The 22620-nt window shown below is 41.3% G+C and overlaps 1 protein-coding gene across 3 annotated transcripts in view; it reads right to left on the bottom strand.

Moving 5' to 3' along the window:
* Positions 1 to 22620, bottom strand: part of Ranbp17 (RAN binding protein 17) — a 313822-nt gene that overhangs the window by 24111 nt on the left and 267091 nt on the right. For 2 of the 3 annotated variants that reach the window (XM_085829032.1, XM_021175823.3), the window contains one exon: positions 7060 to 7226. In XM_085829032.1, coding sequence (XP_085685158.1) covers positions 7060 to 7226 — 167 coding nt within the window. Of the gene's footprint in view, positions 1 to 7059; positions 7227 to 22620 lie in introns of those variants that run through there. The other variant, XM_085829033.1, reaches the window with a different exon arrangement.

The following is a 22620-nucleotide window of genomic DNA, read 5'->3' as shown; positions in this document are numbered from 1 at the left end:
AAACCCCAGGGCCCTGCCTTTGTCCAGTGCTGTGGTTGCAAGCATGAGGCGAGACACGCTCTTTATTGACTGAGCCTTCTCTCCAGCCAGAGTCCTTCATTCGTTAAAGGTTTATTCCCTCTTGAACTTAAACAATTATTTTATTATACAGGTGTTTTGCCTGTATATATTTCTGTGTACCATGTAAGTGCAATGTCCACAGAGGCCAGGAGATCCTCTGGAACTGGAGTTACAGACTGTTGTGAGCTGCCATGTAGGTGCTAGGACTTAAATTTAGGACCTCTGGAAGTGCAGCTAGTGCTCTTAAACTCTTAGCCATTTCTCCAGCTTCCCTCTTTCTTAGACTTTTATTGCCTTGTTGTTACCTAGATGTTTTGGCTTAGTCCTGGCCTTCTTATTTAACTTTATTCTTAGTAGTTAGATCTCTCTCTATCTCTCCCCTCCCTTCCTCTCTCTCCCTTTCTTTCTTCTCACAGATAGAGAACACTCTTGATTTTTGTCTCAAACAAACCTGGTAATAAAAAAGCAAAATAGGATAAGGAAAACCAAAATAACTATATTAAAAGAGAACAAATCAAAAGTGCTCAAAAATTATGGAAAAAAAATCAGATTACAACGCCATCTAAGGCAGTGCTATGGGACTGAGCTGCGAGGCACAGTCCACACTGTGCACTCCACACTGGAAGGCTCAGCTCTACCTGTTCTTATAGTCCCAGACTGTACAGATAAGAAACTGAGACCCACACTCACACACAGGGTCCACTGACTGTTCTGATTTTTTTTCCCTCTTCATTGTTTTGTTTTTAATTAGTAGTCAGTGGGCAATACTAAGAGACACAAATCTCTGCATTGCTTTAGGACAAATTCCAATGTGTCTGGGAAGGCAATGGCTAGCTAGTTTTTGGAGATGTAATGACTGCTCTTCCAAAGGTCCCGAGTTCAAATCCCAGCAACCACATGGTGGCTCACAACCATCTGTAATGAGATCTGATGCCCTCTTCCTTATGTATAATAATAAAAAATAAATCTTTAAAAAAATAGAAAAGATTAAGGAAAGAAAAGAAACTTCAAAATAACCTCAAAGATATTATAGGTAAAGTCACAAAGATCCCCACTCACCCCTAGGCAGTCACACTATCTGACTCATTTCTTCAGGAAACATGTGCTAAGTTTTACACCCTCCTCACCTACCTACAGAATTAGTGAAGGCATTGGGTGTACAATAAAAAGGGAGAGGAAGCTCAGCTCTGTCTCAGAGATGATACTGGAGCCACTGAGCCTTGTTTTTTCCCCCACCAGCTGGTTGAAAAACTCCCTTGTCCTTGTACACTACCTCTTTGGGCTATTGTCCGTCTACTTTGTCCCAACTGCAGTACATAGTTGGGTTACAGAGATGGTTTGATGGTTCAGAGCCCTTGCTGCTCTTGCAGAGAACCCAAGTTCTGTTCCCAGCACCCATGTTAGGCCCAGGGAACCCAGTGCACTCTTCTGGCCTCTACAGGCACTGCATTCATGTGCAAACACACAAACACCTAGATACACACCTAATGCTTTGTTTTCTAAAAGGATGACCACTCTAAATCATTCTACCTTGTGATGACCCAGTGGGACTTACAGTGTTCAAAACACAGTATGATAGGGGAGGGCCACCAGCTGTGGGAGCAGATATTTGTGGTGAGTCCATCAACCCTGGGGTTAGAGAGACCGCTGGAAACATCTTAGTTCTTCAGCAAGGGGAACAAGAGAGTGTGATTGTGGGCACATGATAAAAATGCATTATAGACCTGTACAAAACTGTCATAATGAAAGCCATTGTTAGGGATAACTAATATCTACAAAGAGTGCAAAATAAAGACGCACAGGAGGGTTGAATGGTGCAGTCCTTCAGTTGCAGAACGTAACCATGGGAAATATACTTGACGTTTTCTACCTCAGTTCCTACATCTGTGAAATGCTGATGCTAAAAACTCACACAGAGACACTTGATGATGATGTCAGAAACCATACACAAGGAACTGAAGGCAGTGTCTGCACGTGGGCTTTGCGTGGGTCTGACATTTTGTTAGTATTGTTTTTTTTCCTAAAAAGAATACATAGTATATGCATAAATTTTCTATGAAAAGGACTAAGGTAACATCTATGAGTGCAGCTGCCACAAAAATCTAAGTAACTATTCTTGACTATTTGCCAAGTTATGGATGTTCCTCCAGCCTGTTTCAGTCTACTACCACGTTTTCAGGAATGAAGTCAAAACTCCAGCCAAAACTAGCTCGTTAAGTGGAGGGCACCTTTTTAAATTTTAAGGATCATGAGAAATACTTTCATTAGTATTAGAAAATATAGCTAATTACTTTTTAAAGAGTTAAATAAGAAACATGAGTGTATTTTATTTGTCTCAATGTTTTCTGTCCTTAGACACTTGCTAAGTAAGTCCACAGGCCAAAGCCTCCACACCAGTTAAACATGTGTCGGCACTTTCTCCTACTCAGTATTAAGGAATGGATTCTTAAGTATGAAGGATGTCTTGAATAGTATGTCAAAATGTTGAGCGATATCATTTCAGTCTAAATACGGAGATGAAAAAAAAGAGCAGATGATCTCCCTTTCGCTGTAATTCACTTTGGGATGCAAGTCATGAAGAGCACTATACAAAAGCAATTTTCATTGATTGACTGACTGATTGAGGAAAAGGCTGAATGTTCTTTTCGCTTACATCCCTACTGAAGTATGATTCTTATAGCTCTTGACAGCTCTTCACACCTTCTAGTTAAATGGTATGCTAGCAAACAAACAAATGAATACAAAAATAGATGAAATAAAAAGAAAAGAAGAGAAAGAAAAGCATATTTAGAACCTCTCTGCATTTTTAGTAGAGCTGATTTGAGCCAAATCGGGAGCTGGCCAAGGCTGGGAAAGAGACACCCAAGCCTAACTGCTCCAACTCTGGAGACTAGAATCTCAATGTAACTTATCAACATGCTAACCAGCACCCACTCAGTGACAGTGAAGCCATAGCTACTGTTCTTCTGAAGCACAAGGTGCTAGTGCTTTTTTTTTGTTTGTTTTTTTGTTTTTTTTTTTTCCGAGACAGGGTTTCTCTGTGTAGCCCTGGCTGTCCTGGAACTCACTCTGTAGACCAGGCTGGCCTCGAACTCAGAAATTCACCTGCCTCTGCCTCCCAAGTGCTGGGATTAAAGGCATGCGCCACCAACGCCCGGCCGTGCTAGTGCTTTTAAGGACATTCTATGCAGAGAGGATTCTGTATCAAGTGCCCTTAAAGTTTTAAAAGAATTCATCATGTCCCTCAATTTTACACTCACCTAATTTGAGCACAGCATTTTGTCTTTTCATATATCCAAATGAATGCTGATCTATTGGTTTTGAATGTAAACATGTAGCATGAATAGTAATTAAATAGAAAAAATCATATACAAATGTTATCTCTAAGTTCCTATGCAGTTCACTCTCACCTACTGCTAATCAGTGGTGATTAGCAATCTGAGCACTGCTACTGCTGGTCTCTTGTTAAGTTTTTAGTTTAAATATACTTGGGTAATTCTTCTCCCCTCATTTATGCAGTCTGGGTTTTACTCAGATGTTAAGTTGAAGCAACACTAGTAAGCGGACAATTCTTACGCAAACAGGCTAACTTAAATTCAATGACTCTTCACATCTAAGAAACTTTAATCCTTGAAAAGTCTGTCACGAACCGTGCAAGGTCTCTAGTCACATGACAGGCCATAACCAACACACTTCCATGAGAGGCATGTAGGATGTCTTTCTCTGGTTCCGGCACACAAATGGCTAGTCCCACCAGGTGCGGGCTCTCTGCGGAAGCCTGAGAAGATCCCTTCTGCAGCTGGGAACGGACACTCTCCATGCTAGTTATGCTTCTAGCCAAATATGTCCAGGGTGCGGGGAAACAGTTCAAACCAGTAAATAATTGCAGTATCACTGCATCCGTTTAGTTTAAAGAGCTGACAAACCCTCTCTAAACTCCAGGCACAATTAGTCATTAGGGTCTAGTTTTTCAGCACTGTTAAGCAATTTGTAACCCATTCCTTTTAATAGGGTTAGGCATTACTTAATGACACAGATGCCTTGAAAACTGAGACCTCAGTTATGAAGCAGCAACCTTGTTCATTACCTTCTGTGATAGGCAAATCATCTATAAAAACAGCATTTAATGGGCAGCCAATGAATAATCAATGGCTCACTTTTCATCTGAGTGTGAAAATGAGAATAATCTAATACAAGTCCCACTGGTGAGAGTCTGAATCTTGGGTCTGCCACTCTTCAGGGCTGATTTATAAGGTCTTGGAAAGCTGATGTAAACAGATGATCAATGGGCCCATCCCTGCTCATAATAACCCCCAACTGGCCCACTCCCTCCTTTCCAGGTCCAGCCCTCCAGGCTATTAGCTCTGTCCAGCTAATTCTTCCCACTACTCCTGCCTGCTGCTTTCACTCTGGCCATCCGTTCAGTCCAGCAGACTCAGAAGTAATTTTATACGCAGCAGAGAGCGGGTGGAATTGATTTTTCACTCAGTGCTCAGTTCCCATCTGAATAATTATCAATTTTACTGCCTCATAAAGGGAAGAGTCAAAATTTCAAATCAATTCAAAAGAGCTTTTGAGATGACAGAAACTGTGCATAAGAATAGAGGTCAAAGTTGTCAGTGACCTAAGGAGATGATGTCAGATATTAGTATACCCAATAGTTGACATCAGAGGCACTCAAGATGATATAACCTAGTGCTAATGCAAATCATATTTATGCTGACTACCAGAGACCAGTCATTAATATTTAAAGTGTTATCTGAAAGCTTACATCCCAAATAAATAGAATGTATTCCACTGCTTAATAAAGATATATCACTACTTAGTCATGTGCTGTAAAGTGAAAGGTTACCAAGTCTTATTAACACACAGAAATTACTTAAACCAACAAATGCATGGCGATTCTGAGTAAGGGCGCACTGGCTGATCTCCTGCACAGCCATCTTACTTGCTTGCAACCTATTGATTTTTGCTAAAATTTTCAACCAACTTTGAAGTGCCTGGCCACAGCTAAAGGGACAACACTGGACGATGGCTGACTTCGCACAGGAGTGACTCACTCGGTTGTGGACTTGTCCTTTATCATGGTAGGCTGGGCCTGATTCTAGCGTACCCTTGGGTATTTGTACCCTTCGATTCTCTCGCTAAGCCGGTAGACTCCTGTCTGTACCTGCACAGTAGTGCTTTGCAGGCAGCAGTGTGGGAGAAGTGCATCCTCACCATTACAGGGATGTGTGTTTTGCACAGGCAGCCATCTGGATAACTCTGACATGCCCTGACTCAGTGGTGTGAGCTGTGAGGATGTGAGCTTTGGAACTAAAGGGATCTGGGTTCAAATTCCAATTCCTTTACTTTCTGGTGAATACTCAGGCACCCAGTGTATTGATCTGTAAAACTGGGGACCATGACAGTCACATTTCTAGGCAGTTCTGGAGTTAAATAAGACTTCTGTTGGGCTGGAGAGATGGCTCAGTGGTTAAAAGCACTGACTGTTCTTTGGGAGGTCCTGAGTTCAAATCCCAGCAACCACATGGTGGCTCACAACCATCTGTAATGAGATGTGATGCCCTCTTCTGGTGTGTCTGAAGACAGCTACGGTGTACTTACATATAATAAATGAATAAATCTTCAAAAAAAAAAAAAGACTTCCTTCATAGTCCTCCCCTTCTGTGTGAGTTCCTATCATTTCTATGTTAACAGAGCTGGCTGATTAATTTCATCTTTACAAATCTTACTTGTTTTTGCATTTTGCACACATTAAATGAGGCATATCACTCAGATCCTGAAGAGCCCCACACCTCTAGTCCCATGCAGAGCCAGTCACCACTGGTACAGGCTGGAGTACATGACAGCCCTCATGTGCTCGCTCTCCGTAGAGAAGGCTGAGCTTCACTGACTTAGAGCATGCCATCATGAGTAACAGGTACCCATGGAGAAGCTAGAAATTGCACTGACCAGATCCTCAATGAATTCTAGTCTACTCATTTTTTTCAAACATTATCAATTAGTTGAACAGTTTCAGGGACATAGCAAATAGTAATGGGCCTGCAGTAATTAGCGCTTGTCTAGTTACTCAAAGTATGAATGAATTACACTCTTGTCATCTGTCAGCTGAAACGTCACCACACATAAGACTTTCCTAATTTCATTTAAGTACTAGCAAAGCCATCACAGTCGGAAGGAAGCCTCTTCTGGGCTTCCTGCTCTTGCTTCACCATGTCCGTGTGCAGTGATTTAGTGTGCAGACTAAGATGACAATAGAGTCAGGTGAAGTATTTACTTCTGCAAATCAGACGATTATGGATGTACCTGTGACAAAAGAAAGCTGAAAACAGTGTACCAGACATTTCCTAAATTCTGTAGAAGTAGAAACATCAATCGTAGTGATGGTATATCTGCAAAATGGCTTTATTCTTTTTGGAATATTCTTGGCATTTCATTTCTTCTCTATGTAGTTTCTCAGATTGGTGGAAGTGACCTATTTAAAATAATCATAAACTTGGACTTGGCCTGTGTTAGCCAGTTAGAAACCACAGCTGAAGACAAGGGAACTGCAGCACTATGACATATGACAAATGTGTGGGGACACTGCCTACTATCAGAACAGCAGGACTCCCTAATGTCTACAGAACAACTGCTCCTTACACTCTCAGGACTGGACACCTCCTAGCAGGCTGTCTGCAAGGAGCAGGAGCAGCAGGGCTGTTCCAGCAGCCAGGTCCTTCACGCTCTCCTCAGCAGGTGCTGCCCAGGGCCCAGGGAGGAGACTGAGGTCTTCTGCGCCACTCTTCTTGGCCTCAAAAGAACCACCCTCCGTGAATTCTGCAGTGAACTCAGCAGCATTGGGATTTTAATGGGTGGGTATCCTTGAAGTCAGCCTGTGCACTCTCCACTGTTCAGGAAAACTTTCAACAAGAATAATTGCTAAATACCTTGATAAATGCTCATATAAGACCAGAGGTAGGGTTGGCTTCTGGGAAACACTTTAAGTGAGGTTACCTGCTGCAGAACATCTGGGTTTTGTTGCATAAAATGTAACAGTCTCTGACCAGACTGCATAGCCTCTCTGCTTCGAAGTGGCTTCTTCCCTTCTTTTGCTATGTGCTTGAAGAGATAGGTGACCATGTAGTCTAAACTTGTACAGCAGCTGGAGGAGACCACTGTGTCTGTACAAACAATAAAAAACAATTCACTCCCGTTACTCAACTGTTTGCTTATTCGATACATTGTCTCTATTAAAAAGAGTTAGGATTTCAAAACACTCTGAAACCTAAATCCTTGAGAGAAGGGCTTTGGCTTCTTTCTCACTTTAAGCCTTGTGTCTATTACAGAGTCTTGCATAGAGAAACACTAGCAAGAAAATGATTCCTGGTCTGAACTGGACAGAAGTCCCCGTTGGGGACTTGAACACCCCTGTTCAATTTGACTGGTTATTAAGCATCTAGTTAGTGTAAAGTACTTCAGAGGAAATAGGTGCACACTTAAACCCTGCCATAGCTTTCCACAGAGGTCACTATAGTATAAAATAATCTATGAAAGAGTCACATGCTCACACACACTGCTGCTGCTGGACACACATCAGGAAGCCAGAGGTCAATGCGGGCATCTTATTCAATCACTTGCTAACTTAATTTTGGGGCAGGGACTTCTAACTGAGCCCGAAGCTTACTAATTTGATTTGCAAGTCCCAGGGATCTTCCCGTCTCTACCGTCCCACAGCTGGGATCCCAGGACTGTGCTGCCTGCCATGGCTGGCATTTTATAGGGGGAGTTGGGATCTGACTCGGGTCCTTGTATGTGCATGCACGACAAGTACTTCCTGAAATGGCCTCCTCTCCCAGTCCTAACTGCTGTATTTGGAGGGAAAGATCAAATTTCAATGGTGGTCAAAGGATATGGCTTGAGATAGCTTGGAAAGGTTATTTCAATGAGATAGAAAGAGGAAGTCTTTCAGGGAGAGGACAAGAGCTATCAGCATGGTGGGAACTGGACAGCTTCGGTTTACTGACTGCATTGTTACTTCCGAGTGAGATTTTTACTTTCTGTAAAGCACTTTGCAGAGTTGAATGAGGAAGAAGTTCTTCCGTAACAACAAATAGCTGATACGTGCTGAGAGGGCTACTACATGTTAGGGACAGTGTTGAACGGTTTACACGGATGCTTGTTTTTAATCTTCTACCACGGCATGGAATAGCTCTCCTTACTTGAGAGGTGAGGTTTAGAGATTTAAGTGACTTGTCCAAAGACATATCCTTAGAACACAGTAAGATTAGGGTTGGACAAGAAATAAGAAGTTGGACCATGAATCTGTATCGTCAAAACTATATTAAAACCAAGTATTATGTAAAAATACACACAAGCATCAATTTTTTTTTTTTATAACAATGGAGGTGGTGCTGTCTGTGGTACAGCAAACATAAGGCCCTGGGAATTTGGTCCTTGGTACCCACAAAACTAAACCAAACTAGCCACCAGCCCCATAAGAGGAACACAGATTGCATTTCCTACTGGGCTGTCACTCACAGTATGAAGAAGGGTACAGTTTGAAGGTGAGTGAGACTTTGGTTTGCAGATGAGATGGGTAGGGAATGAGGATAGAAGGTTAACAATGTGGGTTGGGTTCCTACATGAGAGCATTCAAAAATGGATGGAGATACATTTAATTTGAATTAACAGAGATGTTATTCAAAGTTTTCTAAGCAAGAAATCATTATGTAACCATTTATAATTTCCTTTATATACTAGAATTACTGACTCTTCATTTTTTCTTTGGAGACAGGGTCTCATACATCCCAAGTTGTCTTCTAACTTGCTATGGAGTCAAGGATGACTTTCAACTGCTGTTCCTCCTCCATCTGCCTTCTCAGTGCTGGTCCTGAGATTAACAGGTCCAAGCCACCATGCTGATCCTCTGCAGTTCTAGGGACTTAGCCCAGGACTCCATGCATCCTAGGTAAGGACTCTACAACTGAGCTACACCCCCAGCCCTTACCACATCAACTTCTAACTACTGAGAATTAGGTATCATTTACATTTTTAAATAAGGAAAGGCTATGGATGAAGCTCTGTGGTATAGCACGTGTCTAGCATACTCAAGTGAGGGGAGAGGGAGGAAGCAGGAGTATGGGAGGAGGAGCTAAAAGTCCAGAGATTCTCTAGTTTATCCCATTTCAGTGATTTAGAAGCTTAGTATGGTTAGTGTGCTACTACTCTCATTTTTTGGTTATTGAAGACATGTCGAGACAATCCCTGGCAATTTTTTGATTACTAAAGAGAAACAAAAATGGCAGATAGTGTAGCCTCACAAGAGAATCAGACTGAGAGGCCACGCTTGGCAGCACAAGCCTGTAATTCCTATACTTGGGAGGTGGACGCAGGAAGATCTGACCTAGGCTATATGAGATCTTGATTCAAAAACCCAAAAAGTCAAACTAAACAGAGACAAACAAAAAGCAAGAAGGGGAGGGGAAGCTGAGAAATAGTGTCTTATTCATCTTATGTTTAAGATATGAATGTCCGATAGATCTGAGGTCTGGGAAGGACTTGGAAAATGGGAAGCTAAACTACCCTGAGAGAGTAGTACTCCAGAGAAGGTAGGGCCCATGTTTAGTAATACTTAACAAGGAAAAGCATCCCAGCTTGAAAATGGTCACATAATTATGGAGCTGTGTTCTAGAAATAGAAGAGGAGGTCTGAGGGCTTCTGAGATACAGACAGGATGGTGGTTTCCCAGACAAGATCCTTAGGAATGAGAGGCTGAAGGACGGTCATGGTCTGGACAGCAGTTCACCAGGGTAAGACAGCTTTTAAGAAAGGAGCAACCCCCAGCTTCTCAAAGCTCCAGGATGATGTATGTATTCGCTCTTCCCCACGGCCCAAGCCCTAGGGTACTCTGCAGGAAGAAACCCCATGCTCTGCTAACTTGGGGGCAGCCCAGGAATCAAACACTCATTTCTTGAGTTTTTCCCTCCTTCATTTTTCTACATTTGAAGCCCTGGTCATGAAAGTAAAGAGCAATATGCTATCAATCATATATAAAATTTAAAGACTTCACATCATTTGGTGACCACACTGCCATGCAAGTTGCATTAAAAGGGTCCAATCCACTGAGTCAGCTGCAGAAAAGCCAGGTAAACACTTTAGACTCAAAGGTTGGAGCACACAGCTTTGCAATAAAAGCAAGGGGTTCCATTATGGTTGATTTATGGTTGGGGCTTTGAAAAGGATAAATGTTATTTCTAGGTAGTTTTAAATGTGTGGAATCATAAGGATCACAGGCATTTGGTCAAAACAGGATGAACAGTGCTGAAGATGAGACATTAGCATTGTCCCATCTTTATCTTGCAGGAGTCAGAGTCAAACAGTGACTTCTCAGAGAGTGGGCAGACCCCACGGATGTTTAGATTTGATGCCACTTCTGGATCTTTAGACTATTCTGCAAAGGATCCCATGTATAAGGTGGACATGCTTGGGAATGTTGTGATGCCTATTAGGTGCTCTGATCTCTCTAGCAATTCACTGTTTAGCACTGAGAGCCAAGTGCTCTGACTCTCTTACAAGTGGTCTCCATAGGAATCAAACGCATCATTAATAGCCCTCCTGCTTACTAAGGCCCATCAATGGAAAGGCGCTCTGGAAGCTTAACTGTGTACAAGACCTGCACAACAGAGAGTCAGGAAGATGTTATGGGGCAGAGTTAAAATCTGACTTCAGCTCAAAATTCATCATAGCACAGGGATGAAGGTCTTGGAAAAATGTAGTCTGAAAGGAGGAGAATAGTAGCTTTGGAAGGAGGTGAGCATGAATGCAGGTGGCTGTTTTGAGCTGTCTGACTTCACATCTATGGTGTGCAGTACACACAGCCCAAGCTTGCACTGCTGTGCAGCGTACCAGGATCCAGCTCACACAGACTGGGACAGTGCTCCCCCAATGGCAGGCTCACCCTCTTTCATTTTCTAAGCATTTTCCTAGCTTTCAATCCCTTAAACACAAAGCCTATCTACTAAACTGACTCATAGCTGTCTCCCCTCTTTAGCATCAACTATTTGTGAAGGGAAAAACTGATGTACAATCCCACTAAACTCTAATGTACTTCTTCAATGTTTCACTATTAATATTATAGTAACACTGAAGACCCATTCAAGAATGTTAGAAATGGCAAGATAGCTATCCTGACATTGACATACATTTTACCGATACATTTTATAGGTGGTGTGTGGTTGATTGAACATCTTGCTTGCCCTCACTTTTAATAGCCAAGTACCCGTGCCACTACGCTGCCTTGCCAGTCAGTGCAGCTGATCCATGGTTAGCTTTGTGCTGCTCTTTCCTTCCCTGTGGACTGTAGCATCGCCCACAGCTGATCTCAGGGCCTTCCCTTACCATGGCTTCAGGAACTGTACACTTCCTCTAGCTATTGCCTCATTAGAATTATTTAACAGTTATGACTTGGCATCATCTTGTGTGAGCGTTTCTTTACTTAGTTTATCCCTCACCACGAAAATACAAGCTTTCCTGTCTTAATCCACTCAGCACTGCCAAGGCCTAGAATACTACTTAGTACATAGCATTTGAATAAATGATAACTATGGAACCAATGAATTAGGACTCATTAAAAGCAGCCTTTTGCAGGTCCTAGGCTTGCTCTGTATTTGTAAAAGAATGAAGGTAGTGGAAGAGAGGTGCTCAAAAAGTTAGCTGAAAGCCAACTTGACAGTGCATGCCTTTAATCCCAGTATTCAGGAGCAGAGACAGGGGAGTGGGATCTTTGTGAGTTAAAGGCCAGGCAAGTCATACATAATGAGTTCTAGGCCAGCCATTGCTACATAGTAAGATTTTGTTCCAAAACAAACAAACAAACGGACAAACAAAATGTAGCTTGAAACTATAAACATTAATGGATACTAGGTAACTACAGTTAGAAATACCATGTTCAGAATACTAGGCAAGCAACTAGTACACTCCTGATTCAAGTTTCTGATTCTATCCCATTACTTTACACCAAAGCTATAGAACTGAAACCAATGTAGGGTCCAAACACAACCAGTAATTCTCTTTTTTTGCTTGTGTATCATGGCAAGAGAGAAAAAAAATCCAAGTGGCTACTTTCAACATACAATTAGATCCTGAAGGCACAGGGTCCAATTCACCTGTCATTTACCTAAATGACAACATAAGAGGTTGAAGGCAAAACCATACATACAACAAGAACCTTTTCTACCAGGCTCCCAGCTGTCAAAGCTGCAACTTCTATCAGGTAGATCTAGCAGGAAGGTATGATAAAGAGGTGTAGAGAGAATATCTTGTGTATTGTATGAATATATTACTTGTCAATTAAAAAACCCATGACCTATAGGAAAGGCTAGAATAGAGGTGGGTCATCTGGTAGACAGAAAGAATTCTGGGATAGAGCCAGGCATGGAAGATTTGTCCAGGAAGCTGTGACAAGATGGACACATGGCTCCTGAACAAAGGTAACCGGCCATGGGGCAGAATGTGGGTTAAAATAGATGAGATATTTTAAGTTATGATCTAGTTAGAGAAGAGCCTAGCTATATGACCAAGGTATTTATAAATACATTTTGAGTCTGAGTCTTATTTCTTGGAGCATGGGGCTGGAAGGAAGAACCAAGCTTAACTTCTACAAAGAAAAATGGGAAAGACTCTTAGAGACAATTTTTTGAGCCATACTATACTCACCTACATACTGAAAATATTACCTAACTCTTTTAGTAAGTACTTAGCAAGTGCTTTCTGTACCGTGCCTGGGAATAAAGAAATGGTTAAGAATGCCTGCTCTTTTATTGGCCAATTGGCCAAAAGGGTCCAGCAGACACCTTTCCCGCAAATATTCTTGAGTATTCCTAATGCTATTGGTTAGATGCTACAGCTTGAAGGTAAGACTATTGCTAAAGATACCACATACATATGGCATAGAACTAAGAAATCTAGCTGGGGTTTAACTGAAAGCTTTATCCCTACTGGCTAGTGTTCAGTGTTGGAAGATTTTGTGCAGGTTATCAAAGGAAAAAAAATAATCCTCAATGTTATCTAGCTACAAACCCTGTGAGCAACAACAATACCGCTTATAAGATAGGCCCACTGGTGTGAGAGTGGTGTGGATGTTACGAGAGCATCCAATCACGTTTAAAAACTGGACTTAAGGCACACTCAATGGGATAAAATCCACCATTGTTAATGAGGATGAACCTGAGATGACCATGGGCCTAATGAGAAAATAATATTAGTTTGAGAAATGGACACAGCACTAAAATGACACCTAATGACATATTTCTATACCCACAGATCAGTGTCTCACTCAACTCTGATCAGAGAAGTGTATTCTCTTGTACACAGTAAATAACACAAGGACCCACGACTGGACAATGTACCGAGAGGGAGAGACTTTGGAGTGCTCAGTTCTAAGTGAGATGTCATTATCACACAATCTCCAGAGATTGTGCGCTCAGAGATCTATGCAGTCAGGGTGGTAGATGATTTCTGAGAAAGTGCTTTCTCGACACAACACAACAGATATGTATATGAACTCATAGATACTGCACAAGACCGACACAAGGTTAAGAAAGATAAAAATCCCAGTGTGGAGAATGGGGGAACAGGCACAAAGTCACACAGATAACCAAAAAGCTAACCAAGTTGCCGGAAGAGAGAAAAATCAGTGCCCTTCAATGGATTAATCCTAGGTATATCAACTACACGCAGGGCAGGCCCCATGCTCATGAGGAGTTGGCCAATATAATCAGTCTTTCTTAAAAAATTTGTTTTGTGTCTATTTTGTTTTATTTTGTAATAGAAGAGAAAGAACAGGAATTAAGGTGGGCAGGGAGGGGTAGGAGGGCCTGAAAAGAGTTAAGGAGGAATTAAAATGTGGTCAAAATATACTGAATGAGATTCTCAAAGAGTAATACACTTGATCTTAGCGAAAAGGCTGAGAAGCAATCTCAAAGAATAATAAAGAATAAAAAACAAAACAGTACTCCTGTTCCTCAGATGGCTATGATCCAGAAGGGAATGAGGACACACAGTGTTCCTAGATTATCCTGCCCACTTCTGGTATACATTTGTTCTTAAGAATGAAAGAGCACTGGATGCTCTTCCAGAGGTCCTGAGTTCAAGTCTCAGCAACCACGTGGTGGCTCACAACCATCTGTAATGGGATCCCACGCCCTCTTCTGGTGAAATGAGCAAACACAAGAACCACTCTGACACATCAGTCACTCAGTAAGTGTCCACTGTCCCTGTGTCCACAGCAGCAATGGGACTGTGCTCAGCACCCTTCATATGCTAATTTGTCAACATCTTGCTGAAATGCAGATCCCAGGTCTGATGACTATCACACTTTGAGAATAACAGAGCTGTTGCAACGGATTCAAAACCCTTAGTATTACTATAATGTAAGATAACAGAATGTCAAGCTAACCTGTAATAATGAAAGACAAGACTTCTACCTCTTCCCGAAAAGGATTAACTGCTATGAGGATTTCCCCTCCTGCCATGAACAACCAGAAACAGGACAAAATATATGAAACAACAGTTTTCAATTACTGCACAACAAGAAGTATAGGACTATTAAACCTGAGGAGAGGGGAATGAATGAGGTAATCCTTACAATTGCTGAAGCACACGCCCAAAGCAGTCTGGACTGCAGGACAGGAAGGGCAGTCCAAATAAAGCCAAGACTGAAATGAGGGAGACGGAGGCAGCTATAAATGTGTGCAAAGTGCCAGAGTGTGGGAATCTCAGAGGGATCCAGTTACAGAGAGCTGTAAGGGAGTCTCTATTGCTTTCCTTGCACACAAGAGAAGAAACTCCCCAAAGCTGCAAAAGATGAAGGCTAAAAGATTCCTAATTAATCCAAAGGGCCAGAACAGTTCCTGGGAAGCATGTAACACGCTGGCAGGGCAGTGTTCTCTAAGGGCTAACTCTTAGTATGTGGCTCAACAACTCTAAAATAAATGCTGTCACCCCAGCTCTAATGAATGAAATTAATCACAAAGTAACTCAACTAAAAGAACAGAATCCAAAATCCTAATCAAACACTACATACAATAAAACTCACAATATGTGATATCCAATGAAAAAAATCAAGACATACATATGAATATATAATCCAGAAAGGAAAAATAAATAAGTAGGAAAATATGTAAGAAATTATTCCAGTAGACAAAGACCTAAAATGACTTTCTTATTAAACTTATAAACAGTATCAAATTTAAAGGAAACCATGAGCTTGGTGAGAAAGTACCAGATACAAAAAGCCAAAGGCTCAGAGCTTCAAAACAAAATACAAAACAAGATACAAAAAGCCAAAGGCTCAGCTACTGAGGAGGCTGAGTCACAGCACTAAGAGCTCATGGGGCCAGGCAAAAAAAAGTACAACATTGATAGCAGATTAAAAATTGTAGAAAAACATCTATGAACTTGACATACAATCATAGAAATTACTGAAAGAACTGCCCTCCAAAAGGCACAATTGAGCTGCAGGCCCCCAAGAGGCTTAGAGCTTGTGTAACTGGAGTTTAGGGATAACATGGAGACACAGACTGTGATTGTCCTATAGCATATAACGGGAAGGGTGTAATGGTACATGGCTTAAATTCCAGTGCTAGGGAGGCAGAAGCAGGCAGATCTATGTGAGTTTGAGGCCAGCCTGGTCTACATAAGAGTTCAAGGACAGTCAGAGCTACAGTGACAAACAATAAACAAACAAGCAAACTTTGATAAGATTATTTGAAGATGCTCATTTTGAATATACATAGCACCAATAAAAATAAAGGCAGCTCATAAACCCATAAAGATAGAAAGAAGCTGGAGTCATTTAAAATATTTAATTACAGATGAGCAAGTCAATCCCAGCTACTCAGATGCAAGGGCAGGAAGACTAAACGTTCAAGGCCAGTGCACTGGCTGGCTTTGTGTTATCAGAAAAAGGGGCTCCCTTGAGGAAATGCCTCCATGAGACCCAGCTGTAAGACACTTTCTAAATTAGTGATCAAGGGTGGGAGGGCCCATTGTGGGTGGTGCCATTCCTGGGTGGTAGTCTTGGGTTTTATAAGAAAGCTGAGCAAGCCAGGGGAAGCAATCCAGTAAGCAGCATCCCTCCATGGCCTCTGCATCAGCTCCTGCCTCTGGGTTTCCTGCCCGATGTGAGTTGCTGTCCTGACTTTCTTTTGGTGATAAACATAGATGTGGAAGTGTAAGCCAAATAAATTATTCTTTCCTCCCCAACTTGCTTCTTTGTCATTATGTTTTGTTCAGGAATACAAACCCTGATTAAGACAAACTGGTACTGGGAGTGGGGTGTTCCTGTGACAACCTGACCATGTTTTGGGGAGGACTGTGGAAGGTCTTTGGAACTTTGAGCTAGAAGAGCCATTGGGATGTTTAGAGCTCTGTGGGATGTGTTGTAGGAGCTTGGAAGATAATGTTGAGAACAGTGCAGAAGACGGAGGTTTGGCTTGTGAAATTTCAGAGAGAAGATTAAAGACTGATCAGGGCCATTGTTGTTTTGATTGTGAAGATTCTATGGTTTTTGGTTAGCTGGGGCTGAAGAATCAGCTGTGATTAACAAGATACCAGAACTACTAAAGGGAAAACTTTGCATTACTGGGAAATTGATGTTGGTTAGCTGGAGCTGAGAAATTAGCAGTGATTAAGAAGAGACCAGAATCACTAAGGTAAAATCTTCTGGGAAGTGATTCCTGAGAGCATAAAGAAGCTATGTTCCAGAGGCATGGTTGTATCTCGTGTTGGCAGCCAGACTTGGTAATGTATAAGAGTCACCCAGGTGGTACTGGATTTGAAACATGAAGGGGTAGCAGCTGACGCTTGGCACTGTGAGAGGCCAGGAGAGGCCATTAGTGAAGGGGCAGCCTCAGTGGCAGTTGAAGGCTAGGACTGATGGGGTCATGCAGAGAGAAGTTGAGGCTTACCACCATGAAAAGAGCCTATGAGAGGCTATTTGTGAAAGTGCAGTCCAGTTGCAGTAGAAGACAGCAGTGTTTTATCGATGCCAGTACCATGAGATGATCACCAAAAACAGCAGCAGCAGTGGAGTACAGGCAACTGGAGCCTAGAAGACAAGGTATGTGCTACAAAGGGCAGAGCTGGAGAAGTGACCCAAGTCCTTGGAAGAGCCCAGAAGATCGTGAGTGGATCCCACACAATGGACGGTTAGGTTAGAGTTTGATTTCCTCTTTTTTTTTTTTTTTTTTTTGGTTTTTCGAGACAGGGTTTCTCTTTATAGCTCTGGCTGTCCTGGAGCTCACTTTGTAGACCAGGCTGGCCTCGAACTCAGAAATCCGCCTGCCTCTGCCTCCCGAGTGCTGGGATTAAAGGCGTGCGCCACCACGCCCGGCTTTGATTTCCTCTTTAATTATGACTGTGCCCTAATATTTTTCCCTTTTGAAGTAATACAGTATTTTAGTGGAGCCCACAGTTAAGAGACTTTGAATTGTAAAAAGACTTTGAATTTCAAAAGAGAGATTGAAATTCTTTTTATTAGATATTTTCTTTATTTACATTTCAAATGTTATCCTCTTTCCTAGTTTCCCCTCCAAAAATCACCTATCCCCTCCCCCATCCCCCTGCTTCCCAACCCATCCACTCCCATTCCTGGTCCTGGCATTCCCCTATACTGGGGCATAGAGCCCTCACAGGAAAAAGGGCCTCTCTTCCCATTGATGAACAACTGGGCCACCCTCTGCTACATATATAGCTAGAGCCACAAGTTCCTCCATCTGTTTTCTTTGATTGGTGGTATAGTTCCAAGGAGCTCTGGGGGTACGGGATAGTTCATATTGATGTTCCTTCTATGGGGCTTCAGACCCCTTCAGCTCCCTGGGTATTTCTCTGGCTCCTTCATTGGGGACCTTGTGCTCCATCCAATGGATGACTGTGAGCATCCACTTCTGTATTTGCCAAGCACAGGCAGAGCCTCGCAGGAGACAGGCATATCAGGCTCCTGTGAGCAGGCTATTGTTGGCATCTGCCTAGTGTCTGGGTTTGATGGTTGTTTATGGGGTGGATCCCCAAGTGGGGCAGTCTCTGGATGGTCATTCCGTTAGGCACTGCTCCGAACTTTGTCTCTGTAACTCCTTCCATGGGTATTTTGTTCCCCATTTTAAGAAGGAACAAAGTATCCACACTTTGATCTCCCTTCTTCTTGAGTTTCATGTGTTTTGCAAATTGTATCTTGGGTAGTCTAAGTTTCTGGGCTAATATCCACTTATCAGTGAGTGCATATCATGTGTGTTCTTTTGTGATTGGGTTACCTCACTCAGGATGCTATCCTCCAGATACATCCATTTGCCTAAGAATTTATAAATTCATTGTTTTTAATAGCTGAGTAGTAGTCCATTGGGTAAATGTACCACAGTTTTTGTATTCATTCTTATGTTGAGGGACATCTAACTGGGTTATTTCCAGCTACTGGCTATTATAAATAAGGCTGCTATGAACATGTGTCCTTATTACAAATTGGAACATCTTCTTGGTATACGCCCAGGAGAGGTATTGCTGGATCTTCCAGAAGTGCTATGTCCAATTTTCTGAGGAACGGCCAGACTGATTTCCAGAGTGGTTGTACCAGCTTGCAATCCCATCAGCAATGGTTGAGTGTTCCTCTTTCTCCACATTCTCACCAGCATCTGCTGTCACCTGAATTTTTGATCTTAGCCATTCTGACTGGTGTGAGGTGGAATCTCAGGGTTGTTTTGATTTGCATTTCCCTGATGATTAAGGATGTTGAACTTTTTTTCAGGTGCTTCTCAGCTATTTGGCATTCCTCAGTTGAGAATTCTTGTTTATCTCAGTGCTCCATTTTTAAATGGGGTTATTTGATTTTCTGGAGTCCAGTTTCTTGTGTTCTTTGTATATATTGGATATTAGCCCTCTATCGGATTGAAGATAGGTAAAGATCTTTTCCCAATCTGTTGTTTGCCTTTTGGTCTTATTGACAGTGTCCTCTGCCTTACAGAAGAAGCTCTGCAATTTTATGAGGTCCCATTTGTTGATTCTTGATCTTACAGCACAGGCCATTGCTGTCCTGTTCAGGAATTATTCCCCTGTGCCCATATCTTCGAGGCTTTTCCCCACTTTCTCCTCTATAAGTTTCAGTGTCTCTGGTTTTATGTGGAGTTCCTTGATCCACTTAGACTTGAGATTTGTATAAGGAAGTAAGAATGGATCAATTCGCATTCTTCTACATGATAAATGCCAGTTGTACCAGCACCATTTGTTGAAAATGTTATCTTTTGCCCCACTGGATGGTTTTAGCTCCCTTGTCAAAGATCAAGTGACCATAGGTGTGTGGGTTCATTTCTGGGTCTTCAATTCTACTCCATTGATCTGTCTGTTGTTGTACCAGTACCATGCAGTTTTTTTGTTTTTTGTTTTTTTGTTTTTTTTTAAATCACAATTGCTCTGTAGTACAGCTTGAGGCCAGGCATGGTCATCAGAGGTTCTTTTATTGTTGAGAATAGTTTTTGCTATCCTAGGTTTTTTGTTATTCCAGATGAATTTGCAAATTGCCCTTTCTAACTCGGTGAAGAATTGAATTCGAATTTTGATGGGGATAGCATTGAATCTGTAGATTGCTTTTGGCAGGATAGCCATTTTTACTATATTAACCCTGACAATCCGTGAGCATGGGAGATCTTTCCATTTTCTGAGATCTTCTTTGATTTCTTTCTTTAGAGAATTGAAGTTCTTATCATACAGATCTTTCATTTCCTTAGTTAAGAGTCACGACAAGGTTTTTTATATTATCTGTGACTATTGTGAAGGGTGTTGTTTCCCTAATTTCTTTCTCAGCCTGTTTATCCTTTGAGTAGAGAAAGGCTTCTCTACTCAAAGACTTCTTTGAGTTAATTTTATATCCAGCTACTGCACTGAAGCTGTTCATCAGGTTTAGGAGTTCTCTGGTGGAATTTTTAGGGTCACTTATATATACTATCATATCATCTGCAAATAGTGATATTTTGACTTCTTCCTTTCCAATTTGTATCCCCTTGATCTCCTTTTGTTGTCTAATTGCTCTGGCTAGGACTTCAAGTACTGTATTGAATAGGTAGGGAGAAAGTGGGTAGCCTTGTCTAGTCCCTGAATTTAGTGGGATTGCTTCAAGTTTCTCTCCATTTAGTTTGATGTTGACTACTGGTTTGCTGTATATTGCTTTTATTATGTTTAGGTATGGGCCTTGAAATCCTGATCTTTCCAAGACTTTTATCATGGATGGGTGTTGGATTTTGTCAAATGCTTTCTCAGCATCTAACGAGATGATCATGTGGTTTTTGTCTTTGAGTTTGTTTTTATAGTGGATTACGTTGATGGATTTCTGTATACTAAACCATCCCTGCATCCCTGGGATGAAGCCTACTTGATCATGATGGATGATCTTTTTGATGTGTTCTTGGATTCGGTTTGTGAGAATTTTATTGAGTATTTTTACATCGATGTTCATAAGGGAAATTGGTCTAAAGTTTTCTTTCTTTGTTGGGTCTTTGTGTGGTTTAGGTATTAGAGTAATTGTGGCTTCAAAGAATGAATTTGGTAGAGTACCTTCTGTTTATATTTTGTGGAATAGTTTGAGGAGAATTGGAATTAGGTCTTCTTTGAAGGTCTGATAGAACTCTGCACTAAACCCATCTGGTCCTGGGTTTTTTTTTGGTTGGGAGACTATTAATGACTGCTTCTATTTCTTTAGGGGATATGGGGCTGTTTAGATCGTTAATCTGATCTGGATTTAACTTTGGTACCTGATATCTGGCTAGAAAATTGTGCATTTAATCCAGGTTTTCCAGTTTTGTTGAGTATAGCCTTTTGTAGTAGGATCTGATGATGCTTTGGATTTCCTCAGGTTCTGTTGTTATGTCTTCCTTTTCATTTCTGATTTTGTTAATCAGGATACTGTCCCCGTGCCCTCTAGTTAGTCTGGCTAAGGCTATCTTGTTGATTTTCTCAAAAAACCAGCTCCTGGTTTGGTTGATTCTTTGTATAGTTCTTTTTGCTTCCACTTGGTTGATTTCACCCGAGTTTGATTATTTCCTGCTTTCTAATCCTCTTGGGTGAATTTGCTTCCTTTTGTTCTAGAGTTTTTAGGTGTGCTATCAAGCTGCTAGTGTGTGCTCTCTCTAGTTTCTTTTCGGCAGCACTCAGAGCTATGAGTTTTCCTCTTAGGACTGCCTTCTTTGTGTCCCATAAGTTTGGGTATGTTGTGGCTTCATTTTCATTAAACTCTAAAAAGTATTAAATTTCTTTATTTCTTCCTTGACCAAGTTGTCATTGAGTAGAGTGTTGTTCAGTTTTCACGTCAACATTGGCTTTCTATTATTTATGTTGGTATTGAAGATCAGCCTTAGTCTGTGGTGATCTGATAGGATGCATGGGATAATTTCAATATTTTTGTATCTTTTGAGGCATGTTTTGTGACCGATTATGTGGTCAATTTTGGAGAAGGTACCATGAGGTGCTGAGAAGAAGTGATATCCTTTTGTTTTAGGGTAAAATGTTCTGTAGATATCTGTTAAATCCATTTGTTTGATAACTTCTGTTAGTTTCACTGTGTTTTTGTTTAGTTTCTGTTTCCAGGATCTGTCCATTGATAAGAGTGGGGTGTTAAACTCTCCCACTATTATTGTGTGTAGTACAATGTGTGCTTTGAGCTTTACTAAAGTTTCTTTAATGAACGTGGATGCCCTTGCATTTGGAGCATAGATATTCAGAATTGAGAGTTCATCTTGGAAGATTTTACCTTTGATGAGTATAAAGTGCCCTTCCTTGCCTTTTTCATAACTTTGGGTTGGAAGTCGATTTTATTCGATATTAGAATGGCTACTCCAGCTTGTTCCTTGTTTGGAAAAAATTTTCCAGCCTTTTACTCTGAGATAGTGTCTGTTTTGTCCCTGAGATGTGTTTCCTGTATGCAGCAAAATGTTGGGTCCTGTTTATGTAGCCAGTCTATGTCTTTTTATTGGGGAATTGAGTCCATTGATATTAGGAGATATTAAGGAAAAGTAATTGTTACTTCCTATTATTTTTGTTGTTAGAGTTGGGATTCTGTTTTTTGCGGCTATCTTCTTTTAGGTTTGTTGAAGGATTACTTTCTTGCTTTTTCTAGGGTGTCATTTCCCTCCTTGTGTTGGAGTTTTCCTTTTATTATCCTTTGAAGAGCTGGATTCATGGAAAGAAATTGTGTGAATTTGGTTTTGTCATGGAATACTTTGGTTTCTCCATCTATGGTAATTGAGAGTTTTGCTGAGTATAGTTGTCTGGGCTGGCATTTGTGTTCTTGTAGGGTTTGTATAACATCTGTCCAGGATCTTCTGGCTTTCATAGTCTCTGGTGAGAAGTCTAGTGTAATTCTGATAGGTCTGCCTTTATATGTTACTTGACTTTTTTCCCTTACTGCTTTTACTATTTGTCTTAGTCAGGGTTTCTATTCCTGCACAAACATCATGACCAAGAAGCAAGTTGGGGAGGAAAGGGTTTATTCAGCTTACTCTTCCACATTACTGTTCATCACCAAAGGAAGTCAGGACT

This window comes from Mus caroli, unplaced genomic scaffold, assembly GCF_978045245.1.
Source record: "Mus caroli unplaced genomic scaffold, Mus_caroli_1 scaffold_13, whole genome shotgun sequence".
Classification (NCBI taxonomy): Eukaryota; Metazoa; Chordata; class Mammalia; order Rodentia; family Muridae; genus Mus; species Mus caroli.
The sequence above is the reverse complement of the archived record's forward strand: the minus strand, read 5'-3'. Positions and strand labels throughout refer to the sequence as shown.